This window comes from Centruroides sculpturatus, unplaced genomic scaffold, assembly GCF_000671375.1.
Source record: "Centruroides sculpturatus isolate CEXI.00-Female unplaced genomic scaffold, Cexi_2.0 scaffold261, whole genome shotgun sequence".
NCBI classification, from domain to species: Eukaryota; Metazoa; Arthropoda; class Arachnida; order Scorpiones; family Buthidae; genus Centruroides; species Centruroides sculpturatus.
Genome location: NW_019384426.1, coordinates 58,740 through 83,952, shown reverse-complemented (window position 1 = coordinate 83,952; position 25,213 = coordinate 58,740). Strand labels below are relative to the sequence as shown.

General features: G+C 29.3%; 1 protein-coding gene across 1 annotated transcript; it reads right to left on the bottom strand.

Annotated features, from left to right (window-relative positions):
• Positions 1-1,495: 1,495 nt before the first annotated feature.
• Positions 1,496-25,080, bottom strand: LOC111619571 (GTP-binding protein SAR1-like). The gene is made up of 7 exons (XM_023361317.1): positions 24,944-25,080; positions 13,938-13,994; positions 9,222-9,341; positions 8,492-8,557; positions 4,857-4,960; positions 2,024-2,155; positions 1,496-1,941 (listed from the first exon to the last, which is right to left on the bottom strand). Exons 2-7 carry the CDS (start codon positions 13,978-13,980, stop codon positions 1,828-1,830), a joined length of 579 nt encoding a protein of 192 aa, XP_023217085.1. The 5' UTR covers positions 13,981-13,994; positions 24,944-25,080; the 3' UTR covers positions 1,496-1,827.
• Between the last annotated feature and the right edge of the window lie 133 nt (positions 25,081-25,213).

Genomic DNA, 25,213 nt, shown 5'->3' with positions numbered 1-25,213 from the left:
AATAAAATTTAATGCAAGTTCTTTGCTCAATTATACTCAACATTTTGAAATATCACCAGTGCAAAAATTCTTTACACACACAACAAACATTTATTTGGAAAGGAAAACAGACAATAACATACAGATTTATGCTAGATGTAGATGAAAGTCATACCAAACGAAGAAAAAACGATGACAATGCTCTCTTGAATGCATGCAGTTTAAATGAACCATTCCTGATACATTTTGATCACAGTAGTATTTCATTTTCAAAGGTACATAAAGCAAAAATAAAATGTTTGTATTGGGGATATTTTCTGACTTCAAAAATTCTCTCCTAGCTGAGATTTATAAAGTTAAAATATGTTTCTATAAAAAAAAAATTTCTGCAAGGTTATTAATTCTAGTTGACTTGAAAATTTTGTGATAAAACATGTTAGTGAAAACAAACTTCACAGGCCATATATGGCTTCCAATGCATATTTATATGGTCTGAAGGCAATAGATTGCATATCCCGATATGTAAGTTTTGAAATAAAATTAAACTGTAAATAACTTAGAATCTATTGTAGTTTTAAAACTAAATTCTTATTATCCAAAAGAAAAAAATTTTTGCTTTCCACTTTTAAATATATTTTGTTCTTGTGCAAATGATAAATGGTAGTCAGAAACATAAAAATGTTATTGAAAATAGTACATTAATACTGTTATTAAATAAATATATATATATACAGGTATCCCTTGCAGGATTTGATTTATGCACAAAATTCATTGTGGCAATCCCTTTTTGTACATGGCAGAAATTTTACTTAACATAGATATAAGGTTCTCAGAAAATAAGGTATTGGTGAATTTGCTGTTTTCGTTTATTAAAATAATTTGTTATTAAATGAAAATTTGTTCTAGCAGGTGGTGAGGTACCTCAGAATTTGGTTAATGCAATTTTGATATACATGGTAGCATCAAGGGATTAAATTGCGTAATCAAGGAATACCTGTAATCCTATAATAATATTTATTATTATATTTTATGTACTATTCAATTTATTTTTAGATATGGCATTATTTGAATGTCTAATTTTTGTTTCTAGAAATAAGAATAATAATTTCTGTATAATTAACAGCCACAGATGTAAATATTGTCTCTGAAAGACTACAATATAATCATTCTTACTTTTGGCATTCCAGATTAACCTATCATTGTTCTAAGTGATGATTAAATTCTAAGCTTGCTTACAAAGTTATTTTATTACACACACGTCTAGGTATGGCAAGAGCAAGATGCATGAAGTCAGTAAGAGATTTAATGATATATTACAAACATACTTTTTAAATTAACAAGAGATATAATTTTAATATCAAGAAATAGCAAAGCCAGTCTGTACATTAAACACATCGCTATAATTAACAATTTTTTCAATTTTATGACAAAAAGAAATCAATATAAGTAACAAATTTTCATTAAATATCATAATACAAGCCATATAAAGTATTTATTTCCAATAAATATTACAATGACTCAGGGTATGATGCAAAACAAAAAGATCATACCTTATGATATGGCTTCTACAAACATATCAAATCACTTTTTTTAGATCAGTTCTGTGGTTTGGAATGGCAGTTTTTTAAATTCATATTTGGACTTGTTAAGAGCTGCCTATTGAAATTAAATTTTCAGAAAGTTTCTGGAATTTATTCTAGGAGGTAATAAAGGTCTGTCATAAAATTTACACCTACAATGGATATTTTCTGATGGGATAGAGAATGTAGTTGGTTGGTTCTTCAGAACAAACAAAATGTCCATTATTTACTGGGAATGATGTATTTGTGATTGGTATACAAGCCATCATCAAATGTATTCAGCGAGCCATCTGAATCCCTCTCCGTAACCTTGGCGTTTTAGGACGCTGCACATGTACAACTCCAACGGTCGTCCCACCAATTCTGATTTTGGAACTTTTGCCTATTAAAAGAAAACCATAAGTATACAATGTGAAAAACTGCTCATTATAAGCAAAATTTTGACAAGCGACATATAAATTTACCTTTCCTGTTGTCATACTATAAAGATCAAAATACGTCCTCAGTTCATCTTCACTGGCGGCTCCTGGCCTATCTATTTTATTTCCCAAAATTAACACTGGACAGTTTGATAACTGTTCATCAGTCAAAATACTCTAAAAAAGAAATTCATCATTTCAGTAACTTTATAAGGCTGAAAACTGTTCAAAACAAGCATTAGGACCATGGAAGTTGCATCACTTATCATATCCTACAAAAGTGTGTTTACTTTTGAAAGATAACATATCACTTGCTGTGGATCTACACAAACTATAAAGACCCATAATATGCTAAGAAGCCTGAAAATGAATAGCAAGTGAAGGTGTATTAGAACTGTGAATGTTGCTTTAATATATTTGTTTCTCACACACATTGTTGATTTTAATAACCTAGAACTTTAAGCTGTGTTTTCAGGCCTGAAAAACTTGCCTTTTATGTTATGTTCTTGCAACTGGTGTGAAATAGTAAATGTCACCTATAATTCTACATATTTTGTTTGCACATAAATATGTTACTTTCTTTTCTGTATTGTAAGCTATGACATCTGTTGAATGCTTTTTGGTATGCATGTTATCATAGATGATGCAATTTCCATGTATAGTACATAAGAATTTGAAAGATAAAAGTATCATGTATTTTATTAGAACTAAAAAAATTACACAGCATTTCTAAAGTTTCTTATACTTCTGTTCAATCACACACTGCACTGTAATAGACTTTTCAATTTAAATAAGTTAGGTTGATATTTCAAAATTCTATCTATAAAATAATTCTAAAGCAGCTTTTGTATAGAATGCACATACCTTATTAAAATATGAGGTCATAAGTGCTGATAAATAGACTTGATTTTTCAATGATAGCCCATTGAAAAATCAAGTCTATTCAAAAGCCAGTTTTCTATTTACAATACTTAAACTACTTTTTACAAATTGACACCTATAAGAAATACACAAGTTCTGACCAGCTTCAGCTTACATTCAACACTGGAATATGGATGCTATATGTAAGTACTGTACATATAGCATCCATATGACAGATTACATAAAAAACAATTGGTGTATAAAATTAAACTACGTTAAAGATGCTTTTTCAGATAATTGAAATAATTTTAGCCAGTTTGTATTTCTTTTATTACAGTGTTAAGGTTTACAGTAAGAGGAAACATTAGAAAATTTCAATTGGTAATCATACATATATTGGGTACGTTCGTAAAGTCAAACGAGTTAAACGCGTTAGTAACGAATCGTTTGAATAGTAGTAGTCTTGCTCAGTGCGCATGCTGTGCAATGACGTTTCGAACGAAACTCTAACAAAGCTCACGAAGGAAAGAGTTAGTTTACTTAGTTAAGAAAATGGCGCCTGACGATATCGATGTTTCTAAATCTACTCGAGTGTTTAAATTGTGAATTAAAAGATGAAATGATTAGAGTAACTGTCCACCTGTCCACCTGAAGCAATCTAAGAAAAATATTCCTGATAAGGCTGTACTAGCAACATTTGTATCTTCAATTTTAGAAATAGCCATTTAGTTCTAAACAAATCGTTCGAAAAGTCTAACGAAATAAGAATAACGATGACGTCATTCTCGTTTAACTCATTCGACTTTACGAACATACCCATTGAAAGAAGACAAGATCAAAATATTTTTAGCAGATTGAAACACCTATTTTAATTTCTAACTTTCCAGTGATATCACAGCATGCAAGTATTGTTTAACTAGCTGAATATTAAAAACAAAACAGCATGTATGACTCTTTTTCAAAGTCATAGTGCCCAAAATGAAAAAGTATATGGTCGAATTAAGTGGGCCTTTTCTCAAGGCTCATCATGGGTTCAATAAGGCCTATAATTAGGTAACACACAAAAACATTCTGGAATTCTTTGGAGACCCAGGATTGAAGTAGTTGACTGACATCTTCCTTGACTGCCTCAGTCAGCCAAACTATAACTTTATGGGATATCCTTGTTGTACAGATTAAAACATTTACTTTCTGGTGTTGGACAATTCACATAAATCATTAGTTTAATAGGATCATTCAGTTTCTTCTTTGGAAAAAACCATTTTACATGATAACATATTTTCCTTGCTCTTATGTCATAAAAGTGAACAATAGATGATACTGATTTTCATATATTTAATAATAAAACTTTGTTAAGACATCTAATTGATATAAGACTAAACAAAAAAAAAAAAAAAACATTGATTATCATCATCATAATTATATGAGGAAAAAAACTGTTCTCAAATGCAATACATAGAATAACTGTAAAATTTACCCAATTTTATTTTAAAATAGGTATATGAATCATATTAATTTAAAAATTGTTTAGTTTTGTTATAGACAAATTACTTTGTCATATTTTTAAAAACATAATCAGGAAATAAAAGTAGAAATTTTTAGACTCAATCCTGATAACATTCTAAATTAATATGAATTCTTGTTGCAAGAGTGGCACTCAACAGTCTTATCATTACATAAACTAGTCACTAAAAATCGAAAATATCTGGATTGTCAAACTTATTTCGAAAGAGAAGCAGTAAATACACAAAATTCAAAGAGAAATATAGAAAACATTTGTGAAGCATGCAAATGCTAGAGAATATTGCATAAATGCTTTAACAGCAAATACTTTTCACTGACAAGTATTAATCTTCAATGAGTATTTTTAATAATAGTAAACTGAAATGAAGTTATTGTTTTCTCTATTGAAAGTTAAACATTTCTCAGCTCAAAATTATTCTACAATTTTTAAAAAAGGCATGTCAGTTGTCAGTCAATTGAAAGAGTTTTATTTATTTTAGTAATTTAGACTTACATTTAACTCAACTTTTGACTCTGGAAATCTCTCTCTATCGCATGCATCTATAAGAAAGACAATGGCATCTACAGCTGGAAAATAATCCTTCCACACTCGTCTGGCTAAAATGAAACAATAGCATTCAATTAAAATACACAAAAAATTTAAATATTGCTTATTAATGTAGTAAATACGTATAAGTATTTATATATGCATTCAATGCAATAAATTGGCAACTCTGAAGTAAACCAATCCAAGCTGAACAAAAATCATCCAAATGCCATATAATATTGGGCTATAATTTGGAAATAATAATTATAACTTACTAATAAATTTGGCACTAGAGGGAGGCATTAGGTGCTATCTTGAATTAAATTTAATAATTATAATTTTAGACTAAACTGGAAGAAAAGTATCAGCCAAGAGTGGGACTCAAATCCACAACTCCCACTTACTGTGTGTACCCAGCAAGGCATAAATATATATGCCTTGCTGAGTATGTGATGGCCAACTGAGTGATGGCCTTATGTGGCAGTTTACAGGACAAGGGCACTGAAAGCATCCCCAGTCGGCACCAACAATGCAGTAACCAGTAATTCTTTAGTTATCAAGATCCTCCACCTGACAACTATTTTTTAACATCAAACTTTTCAACTGCGAGTTTAAATTTTTTTGAAAAAGTTATTTTTATTTACAGAATTTACCTCTGTAAATACAGAGGTAAATTCTGATGCTTTTACAAAAAATTTGTTTATATTGGACTGAAGAAGAAGTTTTGAAAACTATATTTTCTGCAGTGGAGAAATTTGAAATGTGTTCCATTGATTAAACAAAGTTAACTTTTGAAGATTCTTATATAAAATGCAAGCATTATAACAAATGGGTAATCTACAGTCTACATACAGAGTAACAAAGTATATTATTATTATATAACATTTCTGAAAACTTTGTTTGATGAAAAATATGATAATTAAGTTTCTAAGACAAACTATTGCTGGAGTACATTTAGGTTATAATATAGTGCAAAGGTAATTAGTTATGCTGTGATCTTGTCCTAAATTTAATGGTTAATCTTTCCTTCCAGAAACATCTAACCCACACAATTGCTTTGAAGATGTGTTACCAGTTACACAATACAGCTTGAACCTCTCACCAAATATCACACAAAAAGTAGATTGGATTCTAAAACAGGTCTAAATATATGCCCCCTGCCAACACCAACATTTGCCAGTCGATCCTGGCCTCATCAGAAGCACTCAAATCTTGCCAATCAACAGCCATGTATCCACAAATGGAATTATTGGTAATCATTGGTAATCACAAAACTTGCAACAGCAAGATAAGCATCTGATGAGTCTAAACATCATATGGACTATCGAGTGGTAACGCACTTCCTCGCCAGGGCCGATTTGAGGTCTAAGATAAGGACAAGAAATTTGATCTGTATAAAGATGTTGACTTTCTCCTTAGGGCCAACAAGGTTCTTTCCCAATCACAATCAGTAGTACTAAGTGAAGACCCTACAGAAAACAAGGAGAATCATAAACCTTCCAGGTGTGATATTGGTCCTAACTGGTGTCTTGATCTCACTTCCAATATTGCATGTCCCAGATATGTGCTTTTGGCTCAAAAAAACAAAGGAGGGTTGACCATTACAACCACTTGTAGACAAGATGTCTCATCCTACCTATTATTTAGAAAAGGCACTAGCTAAATTTCTCCACACACTGATTCCAGGCTCACCCTATGTTACTCCCTTGTCCTTAGTTGCTAAATCTACCATCACGTTGTGTTGCAAACCCATGTATACAGCTTCTACAAACTGGATGTAGTATCCCTGTACCCTTCAGTGCCCATTTTCAAAGCCATAATGCTTATCAATTCTCTACTCCTCAAGAGCAGCTTTAGTACTCAATAAATACTGGATATATGTGGTGCTCCATGATAAACATTATTTTTGTTTCAATGGGAAAATTTGTTATTTACAGAAACAGGGAGTCCCCTAAGGGTTCCCCTTTATCTGCTGTCCCAGCAGAACTGATCATGAGAGAAATTGAGCACAGAACATTCAATTTTACACTAATCATCCACTATCCACTTTGTACCTGTGTTGTTGATGCAACTCTCCCATGCTTGACCTGTCCAGTGTGTGGGTTTTCCCTATATACATGGCTAAACAGTGATATGCATGCACCATCACACCTTTGACATGGGTGTATATCCATGCATGCACTGCATGGCATTTCTTGAGTAATCAAATTTTGATCATGCTCATTTAAATTGAAATTATGTTTGTCATCTTCAGGAGAACAAATACTATAATGACTTAACAGTTTTTTATTTTGTTAGTGCTTTCAATGAACTTAACACAGCACCCAGTGTGTTTTTACTTTCTTGTTACCAGTTATACTATTAAGACCTCCATCCAATCAAATTAATCCATATTAACTTATCACCATGTCAAATGGTGAAGCATCTTTCTTTCATGGCACTCAGTCAACTATTATTGCTGGATCACATTTGGCATATATTATGTCTTATTAATGATAGAAATAAATTTAACACAAGTTTATAATAATTTATTTAATGATCTAATACGATATCATAACTGGCTATCTTTTGGCTAAATTGATTTATTTAATTATTAATAGGGATATTATAGCTACTGATGGATTACACTTAAGTTATAAATCATTTAAAATAATATAATAAAAACTTAAATAAAATTATTTAGTATCAGTACTTTAATATTGATTGGTTGTAGTTACCTAGACCAATCAATATTAAAGTACTAAATAAATAAAGTAATAAATTGTATAGAATAATAAATATTTACTTCATAGTAAATGGTTAAATTTGTGGTTACAGAAAGGAATAAATTGTGTTTTGGCAATAGACAATTTATTTCTCTAGAGTTTGCTATCTTTTTACAAGCTAATTGCTTGACTATTAAAGATAAAATTTGTTTTGTATACACATTTTGGAAATATCTTGCTTTTAATCTATACTATTATTATAAAGAGGTAATGTTTGAAAGTTTGTACATAGCGAGTAATCTCCAAAACTACTCATTCAATTTCAAAAACTCTTTCACCAATATTTAGAATGGAACTTCAGGGTGGACATGGGTTGTATATTATTCCGTTAAACATTCATATAAATCAAAAGATATCATCTAGGGTTAAGGCTTTTATGTCCAACAGATGGAGCTAAGAGTACGCCGACCTAAGTTTGCTTTTCTGTGAGGATGAACTAAAGCAGATCATCATCTATCTATATAAATAAAAATGTAATGTTCGTTTGTTCCTACCGATTCCTTTTAAATTTTCACACAATGCTGCATTCAAATACGCATGTGTTTTTATATAATATACATGTCGAAATTTCCCTCACTGGGGGGGGAGATGGACAGGATTAAGGCCAGTAAAGAACTCTGCTTCTATTTATACTATTTTAGATGCGTTTTAATAGGGTACGTCAAGAGAATGTACACTAAGAAGGATTTTTCGAAAAATTCTCCCGCATGGGGGGAGTGTTATACATTTATAATAGATATATTTTGAGCCACAATAACGCATGGCGGGGTATGCTAGTTCACGATAAACTAAATAGTTGTTCAAAAATTATTGCAGTATAAATAAAAGATCTCTTACCTTGATGATGTCCTCCAAGGTCAAATGTAGTAAATTGCATGTTTCCTATTGATAATTCTTCAGAAGCTGTTAAAAATATTTATTTTGAGAAATTTTTCTAGCAAATTTTCAAACAACATATATTAGAGAGAATTTTCTTCATTCTAACACGCATTAATGAACACTTCTAAGTGACAAGCAGCTAGGTAACCAATAGGATAGTCCATTTCATGTGAAATGGATTATCCTATTGGTTTGCTTACTTAGCAGCACCCTCGAAGCAACAAGAGAAAGCACTGGCAATATAAACCACCACTCTTTCTAAAGAAGTTCAAAAGTTCCTGCTGAATTGTAAGTTTTGTGGTTCCCCCATCCAGAATCATTATTAAATATGTATTTAGAAGTAAAACACTGTCATGAAGATAAACTAATTTGTATGAATTTTGAGATAATAAACTATAAAAGTTACTAAAAAATACACACATCTGTATATCACCAATACCAAATTAATCAATTGGTAAGTAAAAGTAAACTAATTTACTTCATAATTAATTATGAACTATTAGTCTTATTTGAGAAGAATTAAAATTAAGATTTAACATTACTGACAAAATTAGCAGTTCTTTACTTTTATATTGAAAAGTTAATATTTATTCAAATTTGGATATTTGTGGCAGATGAGGCTCTAAGTCAACTTATTTAATTCTGTATAGGTATATATCACTTTAGAGTAAAGCATAAGCATACTCACTCGGATGTAATGTCGGGACATGTTGGGCCATTCTGTCATCTTTGAGCATGTGTAAGAGGGTGGTCTTTCCAGCATTGTCTAGACCTAAGAATAGTAATTTTCCATTTTTCTTCCACAGACCTAGGAAAAAACAAAATTATGTATTTAGTTATACTTCCAATTTGGATAAAATACATCTATGATTTTTGTAATGAACAAAAAGGAAATTTTGCATCTTCTGCCTTAATTATCTTTCATGAATTACAGAAAAAATATTTTGTATCATGCAATAGTAATTCCTAGATCAAACTTAATAATTAATTTGACTTGTAAAATAATAAAGACATCACATCTGACATGTTATATCTGATAATTTTGAGAAAAAAGCAAGACATATTGCTGTACAGTACAACGCATAATATTAAAATTATTAATATAAATTTCAAATAAACATTTTTGTACTTTCAGAACACAATACTTAAGAGCCAAAGAAAAGACTCTCCCATCTGTAATGAAAGAATAAAACTGAACATGTTGAAAATGTAGGGATCGTGTCAGTCAATAGAAACACACATAATTTTGAGTTTTGACTCTTCCTGTCTTCTGAGCACTAAGAGGGCTTTTTTTTTCATATTCATTGTAGTTCATCCAGACCCACAATGCAGACAACTGGATGGTCAGGAAAGAGAGTAATGTAGCCATCACAGATTGTCATTGAAAAATTGGTGGCGTTGCTGTCCCAGAATTGATCCCATGCCCCCACAGATTGATGGCTAAGTAATTAAAGCATCAGTCTACAATCTGAGTTTGAGTCAATCTGTTTTTGTACACATTCACAAGGATCTGCAAACACATATCTTTTAATATACATAATTCAAAATATTTTTTATGTTAACAAATTAATAAATCCAATCTAATAAGCCTGTCAGTCAATTTTAGGAATCAATGAAGAATAGGTAAGCTTCCTTGCTTGGCAAATTTAACTTTCTACCAATTCATTATCACATATACTTTTAGAGTAATTTAGCTAATTTAATCATTATAGTTATTAAGTTTGTCTCATTACATATGACCAAAACTTAAAAATTAAGTTTGTTTACCATTTTAAGTTGCATTCATCATCATCTTTACATGCAAAACAATACATTGAAGTTATTCTGTTTGACCCTAGATATGTATTTTGGTCCAAAATTTTTAGTATTCAATCTATAGGACCACATATTCCTATTGCAAATATAGGCAAAATCTTACAACATATTTGTCAATTCAAAATAGTTAGATCTGTTGAAGGAATTTGCATTTTAAAATTTATTTATAACATAAGTTTCAAAAATTCAAAAAATGTATTTGTTCTGCCATTTGCATTTATGGGCTGTTTACTATTGTTCAAATGTTTCTTATAAAACTAAAAGCTTGAAAAATTACTAAGCATCAATCATAATCAGTTTTAAGAAAGAGCCCTGTTTATTCAGGAAAAACTGTTTCCCTCATCACAATTTCATTGTTTAAAAAACATTGTTAAGCATAGAAACAAATGGAATTTAATAAAAATTAATTTTATTTTACATTTTATAAGATGTCAAAAGCTTTTTGTGCACAGGAATTAGAAGGTAAAGATAGAAATAAGGAAATGTAATCCACGCTGCATTGATAGACTTCCCCAAACTGAATCTTAAAACGAAAAGTTTACAGTTTGGAAATGTGCCATTATTAAACTACAGAATTACTCTTAAATTAAGGAAGCTAACAAACGTTTTGGGAATTTTCCAAAGATTAATTTTCTTTTAATGTCAGAATCATTCTTTTGGTGATCATTTTCCACATATAGAAGTTTGTACATTATGACTGTCTTTAAACATTTCATAATGATTGACAATTATATCTATAAATAGCGTAAGCAATTGGATTTTCCCATATAATTTTAGACTAGCAAAATTTTTATATCTTTTTATTTTTTATCATTTTGGGTTCAATTATTTAGCATATAAAGAAAAAAAAAATAGAGGTTGATAATGCTGTAATCCTATTTGGCTTTATATTTGGAACGTAAGAAGCAGAGTTAATTTTTCAAACTGCAAAAATTGCCCATTGTCATCAAATGTAACATCAACTTGTTTAAATTTATGCAGGTATTGTAATCATCATAGCATTGATAAAAATTTGATAACACAAAATTAACAGACCATGTAATTTTTTTGTTTAATCTCTATCTATAATAAGTAAAGGTGTAAGGAAAAAAAAAACATTAAAGTTCATCACAGATCATAGAATTTTGAATTATTTCTATGCCAGACAACAATATCTAAATTTATTTTTGAAAGATTGATAATCTATCAAAAGAATTGTCTTGTCAATTCTGATCATCAGTAATTGTTCAGTTGATTTGCAGAAATAAATTCTGTCAATTTAACAAAAAGTTAAAACTTGTCAACCATACAAAATCTTATTAAGCAACATTTTTTTTTTATAAAACAAAACATTATTATTTTCCTCTAATAAATAACTCCTCTATTATTTATCATATTCATCACAAAATAATCTGTTAAATTTGGCAATAGTTAAGCATTGAAATTGTTAAGAATACTATAAAAATTGTAAAAAATGAAAAAAAATACTATGGAAATAATCAAATCAATTTTTAAACCATTATCATAAAAGATAAGTTGTGTATAGATTTAAAGCAAACTGTAATAATTTGAATTTATTGAATGTAAAGGCAAATTTAAATATTGAAGGTTATATTATAAATTACGGTGAAATAGTGTTAAATAAATAAGTAAATTAAAATGTCTTGTAAGTTAAAACTGTTAGATAATATAAAAATAAAAAGAGGAAAGTGAAAAGAAAAACAGCTAGAAGAATTTAAAATGTAATATACAGTAAATCTGTATTCTAAATGTATGTCTTAAACCATAATTAAATATTATTGAAATGTAAGTAATATATCTTTATAATTACATAATACAGTAATCTATAGAACTTACATATTAAAATCATTAAATTAGAGGAACCAAGTATTCTAAAAATAGGACAGAATTAACTTAAATAAGAAGATAGTGGAAACATACATTAAGTGCATTTTAATTTCTTGCTATGTGCATTTTAATGTGTTAAGTGTGTTAGTTTTTATTTTAACAATAGCGAGGTTGAAGCCAAAGTTTTAATAGCGAAAACGTGTACGTCGAACGTTCAGCGCCGCTTTCCTGTAAGCCTAGAAGTTTGACAATGGTGTTTCGATAGTCAGTGGAATCATGCTAGACATTCCAAACACCATTGTCAAACTTCTAGTCTTACATGAAAGCAGCACTGAACATCTGATATACACGTTTTTGAATTTAAAACTTCAGCCTCAACCTCGCTATTATTACTACTTGAAGAGGGAACTTGAGTTCTAAAATGCATGCTAATAGTTTATTATAATCAATTTAATATTTGGTTGTTTGTGTTTAATAGGCCCTAATATATTATTTACAAACAGATTTTGTTTATGTAAAAAATGAATGTAATATAATAATAATAATAATAATGTATGAGCAAAAGTAGAGTTAATAATTCTAATTTAACACTATCTTGCTTTGTAATTCATTAATTTTATACAGATCTTTAAAAACTTGCTATTTCAACTGTCAAAACACTTTCAATTCTACTTCTACATAAATTACAATTAAATGAAATCAAATGTGTCTAGTTTTGGTACTGGCATGAAAATTGTATAATTTGACTCCAATTTCAAAGTGGCAATGGGTTTATTTTAAATAAGGTTTGCATAGGAGAATACCCAATATTTGCCCAAATTTATAACAATTTGCAATTGAAGGAATGCTACCAATAAACAATTTAACCATACAATAAATTAATAATTATAAACCTGGATAATTTCAGAAAGATGTTTATCAGAATTATTAGATTTTTCTAACTTGGACCATATTTATTACATTCTTAATAGAATAGCTATAAAATGGATACTTCATTATTATATAGAATTCATCTTGTTGCAGAAAAGTGCTATACGCATCATCCATATGATCTAAGTGGAAAACAATTTTGAGAATCTGATTTTACTAAACAGTAGAAAACTCCTAAATGTGATAGATGTCATCTGCACTCAAACAAAGACAAATTTTGTAGTGTTATGTAGTTAAACAAGTCTGTCAAAACAGGCTTGTTTAACTACTTAACACTACAAATTTTCAAACAAAATGGGTGGAGATATAGCTCTTGGTAGCATCTTAGAAGCAACACAAAGCTGAGAAGGAAAGTTTCTGTCGTGTTTTATCATTTTAGCAAATAATAAGTTGAAAAGTTTGATTGGGTTTCTAATGCCAATTCTAATGCCAATCAAATAATGAGCATAATACTAACAGCAAGAAGTCTTTTTATTGGTGTTTATTGTCTTGTGAACTAAAGAATTTTTATTGTCCCTTCAATAATGGATACAGTAGTGATACAGTAGCGAAATTTTATAGAAAAGCCTATCCTAACTGTGTGATAATTTGTTATCCAAATGCTATGCTCTTAGTTTTTTGACTGAAATTCAAATGTAAAAAAAGAAGTCATAATTGAGAAAGTAGGAAAGTGTGAATATGCATCAGATTTAATAATTTTACTCCAATTTCCAAATGACAATAAGTTAATTTTCATAATTGTCCAGAAAATTACATTCACATTGCATAAATTAATTATAACAAATTTTAAAATATTCTAATAAAAATAATTATCTTTAAATAGTTTACTTACCGAAGAGATTCAAGAAACCTGTCATCCAATCTACTAGAAACATTGCTATGATTTGATCTGAAAAAAAAAAAAAAAAAGATATTAATAATGCTTAAAAAAGTTTTAAAAAAAGCTAAATTAGAAATGTTAACATCAGATAAGACATTGCGATGATTTTAGCTCTGCAGCCGTACACCACAAGACCTGGTTTGGATTATTGACCTGGATCGCATCTGGACAAAAATACAAATTAGCAAATTTGCATCATTCTCCTTTATCATATTTATTTTTAAATTAAAACCTAGAAAGTTTGTTGCAATGCTGTTATTTTAATGACATGGAAATTTTTTGTTTCAAACCAGGGTCATAGAATGCATATTCTCTTGCTCAATAATTTTGTTTAATACTGAAAAAATTTATTTCAAATTTAGAATTATGTAAATTTGCATTTGTTACATGCCGTTAGAGTTATATATATATATATATATATATATATATAAAGGTAAAATTTGAAATTAATTTGTATTTTTATTTAATGCTCAAATCAATTTAATGCAACAACTCTTGCATATTACATTTAATTATTAAAAAAAGTTGTGAAATAAATTACTTTTTTCCATAATTCATTTAAACACAGCATCACAGACAATGATGCAAGTTAATGACTCACAAGGAAGCCATGTCAAATCATTTGTGCATTGCGGCTAATAAAAAGGACCACAATTCTATCCACTAGAGCAAAAGAAAGTTCTTGTCTATTAAAAAAATTTAAGTATCCGTTTTAAATTAGGAATGAAATTTTACATTTGTAACTGTTACAAGCAACCCACGTTGATGAATCCTAATTAAAATGCAAACCAAGAATGTCAAAATCAAACTGTGGCTCAGAGTAAAAAAGAATGTTTTAATTAAACAACTGTCAAGGAATAAATTTTGGTCATAAGACAAAATAAAAGACTCATTTATCACATAATCAACAAAAGAAAGGCTTTCTTTAGAGATTATTTTCTGAAAATAAAAATCAACCTCATTATAGAAAAGCTAATTACATCAAAATGTTGGAAATTATAGCATATTATTAAAAACTTATTGAGTCAACCCTACAAATGGAACAATTTGCATTTATGCTTTTGCAATTGAATAATGCAAATGCATTATCCAATTGTTCCATTAATAATCCAATGCATTAGCTATATGGTCATATGGCTTAGCCTGGAGCAATTAGTTACTTTCAATTTTCAGAATGAAAAGGATTCCCATGCTGTAAGCATTCCTCCTCTACAATGCTTATAAGAGTCTTGCTAACATTGACAACAGAAACATGTAGAAGGAATTGAAGTTAATAAGAATGGCTTAGTTATTTAGCTATGCAATAGTCTCAATCATGAGTCCTCTAAAGAAAATTAAGACAAAGCTACAAAGGAAGTTACTTCAAGATGATCTACAAAGAACTTAATTTAATATTACTTTTTAATGTCTTCAAAACATTACTTGTTTTATTCTCATAGTCAATTTAGAAGAATTGTCATTGTTAAGAAGTTTTAAGGACAATACTAGTAGTTATTACAGTATATTAGAAAAAACAGACTAGAATATATGTGAATGAAGCAGCTGAAGGGTTCAATAAAAACTATAAGTAAGAATTTAATCTTGTTGCCAATATAATATCATGTTTTCTTGATTCTGATGCACACCTGTTTTTGGAATTTTCTGGTCTCAAAAATTGGAATTGCACTAGAATTGGCTACAAAGTTGATTTAATGCAGCCTCATTTTCTTTTTATTCTGGTCAGCAATTTGCTTGTATTACAATGTTGATATAGACATGTTACACATCCTTCTCACTACTTTGGTTTTAATTTTTGAATGGTTTGATGGTTTTTGAACCATAGAAAGCTGAATGAATGATGTCCAGCAAACAAATCTGTAAAGTTGTGTTTAAGCAGACAGTTATCCACTATACTAATGATCATGTATACAGACATTTCATTGTAACACTATGTATCTGTGTCAAATCTTGCTGTTAAAACATTACTGTATAGTAACTTTGGCTGATTTTAATTGCAGATCCTCTGTACCTGATAATAGAGTTATAAATGAATATATTTGCAAATATGGACTTCATGAAGCATTGTACACAAGGAAATAACACTCTTTTTCAAAAATGCATTTATTACTGTTTAAATACATTTTCAATATAAGGCATGCATTACATTCACAAGCCAACTTTTTTGGGTTTTGACATCTTGAAAATTAGATGCACGTTAGGATTGAGAAAACATGGTAAATTCTTTGATTACAATTAAAACACAATTATAGAATTCTAAGATAAAAGAATAGGATAAAGTAGCTATTTTCTTTATTAGTTTTTCTTTTTAAAAAGCCTTGATATACAAAAGTGTCACTTATAATAAACAGAAACACTTAACTTTGCAGTAATTAAAAAAGAGTAGAGTTTCAGTAACTTAACATTGTTAGGTTGCATTATTTTAATCCTTTAGACAAGCCATACGATAACAGCCATCAGTGGCAGAGAATAATTTAAGGAATCCATTATTCAAAAGCTGATTACTGTGTGAGAAAGTACCACGTGCAACAATTATGTTGATACCTCCGAAGCATCCTGACTGCATACTAATGTCTCCACTACAGATATTTTTGGACAAACGTGTTAAGACTGCCCTCTGATGAATCTGATTTTCTAATTTCATTTACTTCTTTACTGAAAGTTGTTTGTAACCTTTTGATAATGTCCTGTCTGGAATACAAATAAGGTGAATCTGCTCAATTTTATATTCAATCAGTCTTGCTATTGCACAATAAAAAGTCAAATCCATAGACTGACCACTAATGGTTGATCAATTAGTCAAATTAAATGTATTTCATGTGTGGGAGGGAGATTAAAGTACTTATCTGAAGTGTAAAAAAACTTTTATAAATTAAATCATTAGAATACCAAGAAGTAACTAGATAACTTAAGAACAATACTAAAAATTGAAATGTTCTTATGACTTTAAAATTAAATATACTTTCTGTTCTGTAAGAAGTTATATATGAAGAGAACTTAAAAACACTTAGGTTACAAGAACTAAAATTAACTGAGAACATAAGCCTGAAGAAGAAAAATGTATACATTAGCATTAAAATTAATTTATTACAATTTATGTAATCTATAAAATGTAATCACATGTTCCTCAGTTCAATAATAAAAGCTGTATTTGCCAATAAAGAAGTGAGAATCAAAATTAATCAATCAGAATTCATTTTACTTTAAGTGTGCAAGTTCTGATTGGCTAACTTCAACTTCGACTGTAAGCTCTTTGTTGGCAAATGCAGCTATAAATGTTGAAACCAGACAATACTAGGATGATCTTTTTCTATTCTCAGAATGACAGAAGATCTCTCATTAATGGTTAATGGCGGAATCTTGTTGTTATTACAATGGCTAGAAATCTCATATTGTTAGTAAGATGATGGGACCATCACCTACTATTATTAAGGTAAATGTATTCAGTGGTGGTGCACTCAGGATTTACTCTTAGGGAGCAGAGTTGAACAGATAAATTTTTAATGTGAATTCAATAAAATTTCCACTTTGTGTGACCATTAGTATTATAGAAAGACAACACCACACAATATGAATAAAAACATGAATTTTAATTAGGAAAGGATTTTTGGAAATTTTCTACTTTGTTTTCATGTTTCTTTGAAAGGTGCCAGGGCTTCTTGCCCCCTGGATGTGCCACTGACTATCATCTTTTACTATTGGTATGAAATCAAAGTGCAAATGATATACAGTAGAGCGTCGATTTTCCGAAAGTCAGTCATCCGAAACGTCAATCATCCGAAAGAATTCCAGTCGGCAAATTTAAATTTTCGCCAGTGCTGTGGTTCTTCAATCTTTGGCTATGTCTTGGGCTACTCAAATATTTTACATTTTTGATACTAAATTAACTTCTGAAGTATAATTTTTTATTGTTTTTATATTTTTTACTATATTTATTTTGTTTGTACAAAATAAAAAAATAATTTTTAACGATACAATAGTCTTCGTTAGGCTTAACATCGACGAAAATTCAACACGAAGCGACATGCAACGGAGAAAAATTTCAACATTGGATACGTTAACTATTTTTTTGTACATAAATCGGTTATCCGAAATATCAGTTATATGAACAACCCCAGCCCCCAATTGATTCGGAAAATCGACGCTCTACTGTACTTGTAAATCTAATGCTAACATTTCCATTACAATGTGTATTTTAATGGGAATGTTATCATCAATAACACAAGTTAGAGATGCTATAATCAGAATCATCATATTAATGCTGGATAAAAGAGAAAATTGAATTCCAAATGATGCAGAAAACTGTGATTGCATATGCCAAACAGCTACTGGATTAAATCAGGCTACTTCTCTGCATTTATTTTTAATTAGTTTCTAAATAATTTGTCACTAGAAGCAGGCATTAGGCACTCTCTCTTATTAAATTTAAAATGTGGAGAAGTAGCTCGATTTAATCTGGCAGTCGTTTGGCATATTACTAATATATCGGGTTTTGAGATGTTTGTATCTAAGATTGCATATTCAGCATTTCTCTTTTAAGAGAAATGTGTCAAATGCTTAATGATGAATTATACACCCTGTCTACCAAGTAAGTTTATTCAAATTTTGCAAATTACACATGCCAACAAAATAAACTACAAGTAGTGTTACCACCTGTCCGGTTTTCACCCGGAATTGACTCACTGTCCAAGTGAACTATTAATTTTGTCCAGGAATTTCATAGAAATTGTGAAATTATGATGAAACAAAGTTCTTGCAAATATTTTTACAAATTTACACTATTTTAACAGCGAAAGAACTCTCACTCACTGAAACTCATCTGCAATTCTGCCCTGTTAGTCTGTTTAAGCCGACATGTGGCGCGCAACCTGTCGAACTTTTCTTTTTATTTATTGCATGTACTGTAGAATCGTACAGTCTCCAATATCCAATACAGCTAAGTCATCTGTACCTGTTCTTTCTTAATTTATGTTACTTACGTTACTCCTACACAACTCCCTAGTCCCTAACTCTAACAGATTTACAACCAGCATGCATGTTATTCTTTGCATTGTAAAATGACATTGCACATTCATCAGGAACTTCTGTTCGAACAAACCTGACCTGCTGTCCAGGTCAGAGATTTTGAAAAGGTGGCAACACTAACTACAAGAAAGCTAAAGATTACCACATTATGGAAAGGAACCAGTTTGATATAAAATAAAAAGAACATTTATATCATAAATAATGTCATTAATAACTCTTAAATTCATTCAAATGTGGAATAAATAAAGACTTAATTTGGCATACATAACTATATTTGCATAAAAACTCAATGTACATGAAAAAATTTGAATTTTTCTAACGTGATCATTCCAAAAAATATGAGAACATTATAAATATGATTTAAATATAGTCAGCAGATTTTTGAGTGATTAAAACATAAGACCAAAATTTGGCTTATATAAAAGCTACCAGATATACATTTGGTAACTTTCATACAGCTAAATCTTCAAGACATTGATGTTGAATTTCTAGAAAATACAAGTATCCCATTTGTATGAAACCAAAGAAATTATATTGATTATCATTTATTCTTTTACAGATAAAGGCCAAGTGAGGGACAAATTTAAGTTATTTTGGTATTAAATTTAACAGTCTGTATTCAGAATGTTGTATGTGATTGTGGGAAGTTTGGATTCAATCTGTTAAACTCTTTGGCAACTATTCCCCAACTGCAGATACCCACCATCAAAATAACTTTATTGTATTACTAGCTGTTACTCATAACTTTGCTCAAGTGGATTTTGCAAGCAAACCTCATTTATATTCAGTATTTCAACAANGAGGAGATGTGTTTAAGTTAAATAATAACATTATATATATTAACAACAACATATATGTAATAACTAGCTGTTACCTGCAACTTCGCCTGCATGGATTTTGCAAGAAAACCCCATTTATATTCAGTATTTCAACAACCATAGTAATTGTTATATAACACCTACCGCTGAGAATGATGAGAATTGTTGAGAATTCAATTTGATCAATTTTCTGGAATGTTTACAATTGTTCTATAATCAAACCAATATACAATAACAAATTTGAATTTAAAACAATTCAAACATTTGGTTAAAAAAAAAATCGAAATATATAAAAATATTTATAATAATGTCTGAAATGTTATCAATACACCTAACTACTCAATGAAGAATAAACGTAGTTGAAAACAAAAAATTGCATCTAAAATAGTACAGTAGAAGCTGTTCTTCAGGTTAAGCCTTAATGCTCTCCCTCTCCTGTGGGGAGATTTCGAAAAATTCCTTGTTAGTGTGCGTTTTTATGATATACCGCAACTGTGTACCAAATTTCACCTCTTTAGGTTCAGTGGTTTGCTCTGGGCGATGATGAATTAGTCTGTCAGTCAGAACAAGTGATGTTATATATTTAGATTCAGATTGCTTTTTGTCTATTTACATATTTCCTATAGACGGACTTATCAAGCCACAGAACAGAATGACCTTCAGACTCAAATTTCTTCTATGTATTTATTATGATATGCATTTAGGACCTCAGACATGATAAATAGATCTCTTTATGGATTTCTAAATATATGCACATACATTATTAGTTTTGTAGTAAAAACTTCTCAACATATGTATTTGTATGTGACAAATCCACTAAAAAGATACATTTTATCCTGGACACACAAATTTGGAAAAATTCTGTACTATTCAATACAAAAATATGGAATTGCATGAATCCATATTGCATCCAATTTTACACTCTGAAAATTTACAAGCTATATCTCATATAAACAAACTAACACATATTTGGGAACTGGAGGGAAACACACCTAAAAGCAAACTAAATGCAGATGTCTAAGTGAGAGGTACTTGTTAGGAGGTCTTATTAGGTCCAAAATGCATATTGTAATAAATACATAGAAGAAAATTGACTCTCAAGTACCGTGGCTGTCCAGTTTAATAAGTCTGTCTATATGAAAAGTGCACTAGCACAAAACATAGGAAAAAAAATAACATTAATTCTTTCCTTCTTATCTGTCATATTTTATCTGTAAAAGAATAAACAAGAATCAATGTAACTCCTACAGTTTTAGAATTATGGAACACCCTATACACGAGAAAATCACAAATTAAAGTTAAAATTTTCCTGCAATAAATTGAATGGAAAAATTAATCTCATTTTGCAAAAATTAGTATCATCGTGTTATTTATACTAATGATTGACTCAAACATCTCCCAGTTGTCTTTTGCCTTTTCTTTACTATTTTCAAGAATTAGGAATATTTTGTATTTGAAAAATAAATTAATAAAATTTTACATCATTTATTTTCAGTATCTAATACATTTTTTTATTTTTATGAACGACTCTTAACTGTTCATATTTATATAATTTAAACAGCTTTCAATTTTACCTAGTTCAGTATTTGCTGTGTAAATGAAAATTATGCAGCAAAAATAAATTAAATTTCATGTCTTTCTATTCCAAAGTCAAAGTGCAGTTTTATAGGGAAGGAGTTTATTCCATCAATCAATAAGTTCGAGTGCATGTACACTGCCGAAGCCTACTGACCCACTTATGGTAAACTCTATACATAAAGAACAGTATATTGAAATTATGCAATAAAAATTCAATATAGAATTAAATTTTGAGAATATTTGAAAATTATAACCCATTTTCAGGAGCTTCTACAAATAATAAGAAATTAAAAATTTCAAGATTCATAATTATAACATTTTTGAAAATGAAATAGTAATTGCTATATGTTAATTTTTATTTACATCAAAATTTAATATCAAAATACTTAAAATTTAGTCTGTTAAAATGATTTAAGATAAAAGAAAACATCAAGTTCAGACATGACTAATGAAGCCTTTAATCACTCTTTTCAAACTGCAGTTAAATAATAATCAAACATCAACAAAAAACCTTTAAAATGCAGCTTTTTATTAACTAATCAAACATTTTCGGCCATTTGAATAACCTTCATTAGGAATAGAAATTGAAATAATTTCAATTTTTATAAAACAAAGTTTCTTATGGAATGATTTTGAATGTTTGAATTTTCATTGCTGTCTAGTGTGCAAGCCCATAAAAATACAATATGTATGGATTACTTGTACAAATATATATATTTGTACAAGTAATCCATACATATTGTATTTTTATGGGCTTGCACACTAGACAGCAATGAAAATTCAAACATTCAAAATCNTACTTATATATATATATATATATATATATGATTTTATTCTTATTTTATATTTATATAACTAAATAAAAATAAAATATAAATAAATAAAACATGAACACAACTGTGCCTAATTCCTTAACAGTTCATCCCTTTTTATACTAACATTTGATTAGTTAATAAAAAGATGCATTTGAAAGGTTTTTTGTCAATGTTTGAAGCCTTTAATCTTTGCATTAACATTTATAGAAAAATTTTAAGTTTTTATGTTTTTGAAATTAATCCACTCTGTTAGGTGTTACCAACAGACATTTGCTCTCTATTATGGAAAATCAAAACTAGAAAGCTTTCAATGATGGAAAGGAAGCACCAGTTGCAATTCATTCAAAACTCTTAAATAAACACTGAAAGTTTTCTCTAGAAATATTTAAATTAATATTTCTAGCTTTGATATTTGAAATTAAAGAAATTCCATTTTCCTATTTTCTTTCTAGCACTTTCATTTGCCCTATTTATTCTCTAATTATCATCTTTTACAGAAAATAAGTAATGACACTAACAATTATTTATTGTGACATTGTCACAATGCCAGCTGAAATTTTTAATCATATTTTAATTTATTTCATTTAAAATATATGCTCTCCACTTCAAATTATTTGTGGCTTGCCCCTGTACATCATACTTTTCCTTTAACAATAGAGTTGTGGTCATCTAACTAACATCTTTCAGGGGAAGTTTTTGAATTGAAATAACATGATTTCCAGTTTGCATCAGAAATTCATATATAGTTAATTGGGACCTTCTGCTCCAAAGTTTTCATATTTGATCTCATCTTCCATCTATCTAATTCTGTTCTTGAGATTAAGGAAAGACAGTGGGAATTTATAGGTCTACATTTTTTTCAAATTGCAACCCAATAAGACTTTCCTTTAATGCTGCATATAAGAGGTAATATGATCCATTATTTTTAGAGCTTTATGTCACATAAGAGTATACAATAATAAAATATTCTCAAGATAAACTGGATTTAATGCAATTAGATAAAGAAACACATTTCCTGATTTCCAGCAGTAGTTTAATACCATAGTAACATTTTTGACCTATTCATAGGTCTTCCTCACTTAGGACAAATGAATCAAATATATTAAATAGCATTTTGAGATTAAAAGTGAATAAAATACAAATTTACAAATTTGGAAATTCTAAACTTAAACATATATAATACAATGATAACCTTGCATATATCTAAAATTATTCTTAAAATCATTACAAAATACACAAAAATTAAATTTGTTCTGGAAAGCCAATGAAGATATCCAATAGAAAATGCTCTTGTAACATCACTTACTTTGTTTTATTCCTTGTATTTAATATGTGCAATATGTTATAAAACACTAATTGTAAAAAATTAATTCTGTTGAAAAAATTTGCAACTTCCACAATCAAGTAACAGTTTTAAATTATTTTGTGCCCTAGACAAATGTAAAAGTGTGATTTATATAAGCCTTTTTAAATATCTTTATATAAAGTTAGGCTCATGCCATGTGCTTTTCAATGTTGCTTATTCAATAGCCACTATAGTTAATGAAGTAACTGTTACACCTTTAACAGTAGATATGGTACAAGAAATGCTAACATTTTTCACTCAGTTAACAGGTCATCTTCAAGTATGAACAGCGCCAGCTTGATGGTACCCGAGGCAAAACCGATTTTTACTACTACTGCTTCCAGAAGAGTTGAACATTTCTAGAGCTGACATGATTCTATGAATTATTTATAAACAACTTTAAGGTACAAGAATTCAGTGTATTCGGTCCATTATTTTTTCTCCATTAGAACATTTTTGATCACTCATTTTGCAGCTTGAGGCAGTCAGTTCATCATCTCACCCATCGAGCTGGCCAGTGATTGATCAGACATGTGATCATTCCTTTTATTATCTAAACAATAATAAGATTGTAATTCTCCCAGTGTTAGCTCTATGTAGAGTTGTAAACGACTCTATACAAACAGTGTGAAAGAACTAAATTCAAATGGAAGTCTACTTGACAAAGAATTGCAAAAACTATTGCACCAACCTGATAACAACTAAGAACCATGCAAAATTACTACCTAAATTATGGAATTTTGACATAAAATAACAAAATCATCTTAATATATTTGTTCATTTCCCTTATAATAAGAATATAAGTTATGCAAAGTCTCCAAGATTGTTACTCTCGTATTAAAAAATGTTACGTAAAGAATAAGCTTACTTTGTTACTGAAGCAAATTAATTTTTAATAATTATCACACTTCCCACACCATATAATAAGAAGCAAAGTTATCAATATGTTTTTGGCATAAGAAAACTCCAGATGGAAAACATTAAAATACTTCTATCATAGATTAAGCATTACATTAAACATTCCAACCTCTACAGGATGTTTATTTACAATATTTTAAGTAAATTAAACTCATTTAAAAGGAATTTACATGGCAACTTCACTTCAAGTAGAAGCTTGTGAAGATTTTATATATAAAAAAAAATAAATACTCATACAAGTAATAGCATATCTGATTTTGATTAATAGGATAATTTAATGCTTAAAATAGAAATAAAATGTGCTTTTCTGCTGAATTAAGGCAAAAATATTGCATTGGAGTGTAATTGATACCAGTGATGGACCAGCTGATTAATCAATTTCACTCATTTATTTGTAATTTTCTGGTTTAAATTATGTTTTTTAGGTAATTTACGAGTAAAATAAGAAAAAATAATACTTACTGATGATCTTTTAATGAAATTTACATCAAAAATCGACTTGGCAGAATCCAATTTGATAAAAAAAATAAAATAAAATAAATGTTCTTCCCCCTTTCAGCAGAATCTCGACAACATGGCACAAATGACGTCAAGCGATGTAAACATTATGGTTGGTTATTGTTCACGATGACGATCTATAACGACGATATCTTATTCGTTATCGTCCGATGACGTAAACGAATTGTCATGTAATATTCCGGGAATATTACGACAATGTAGGGAAATGACGTG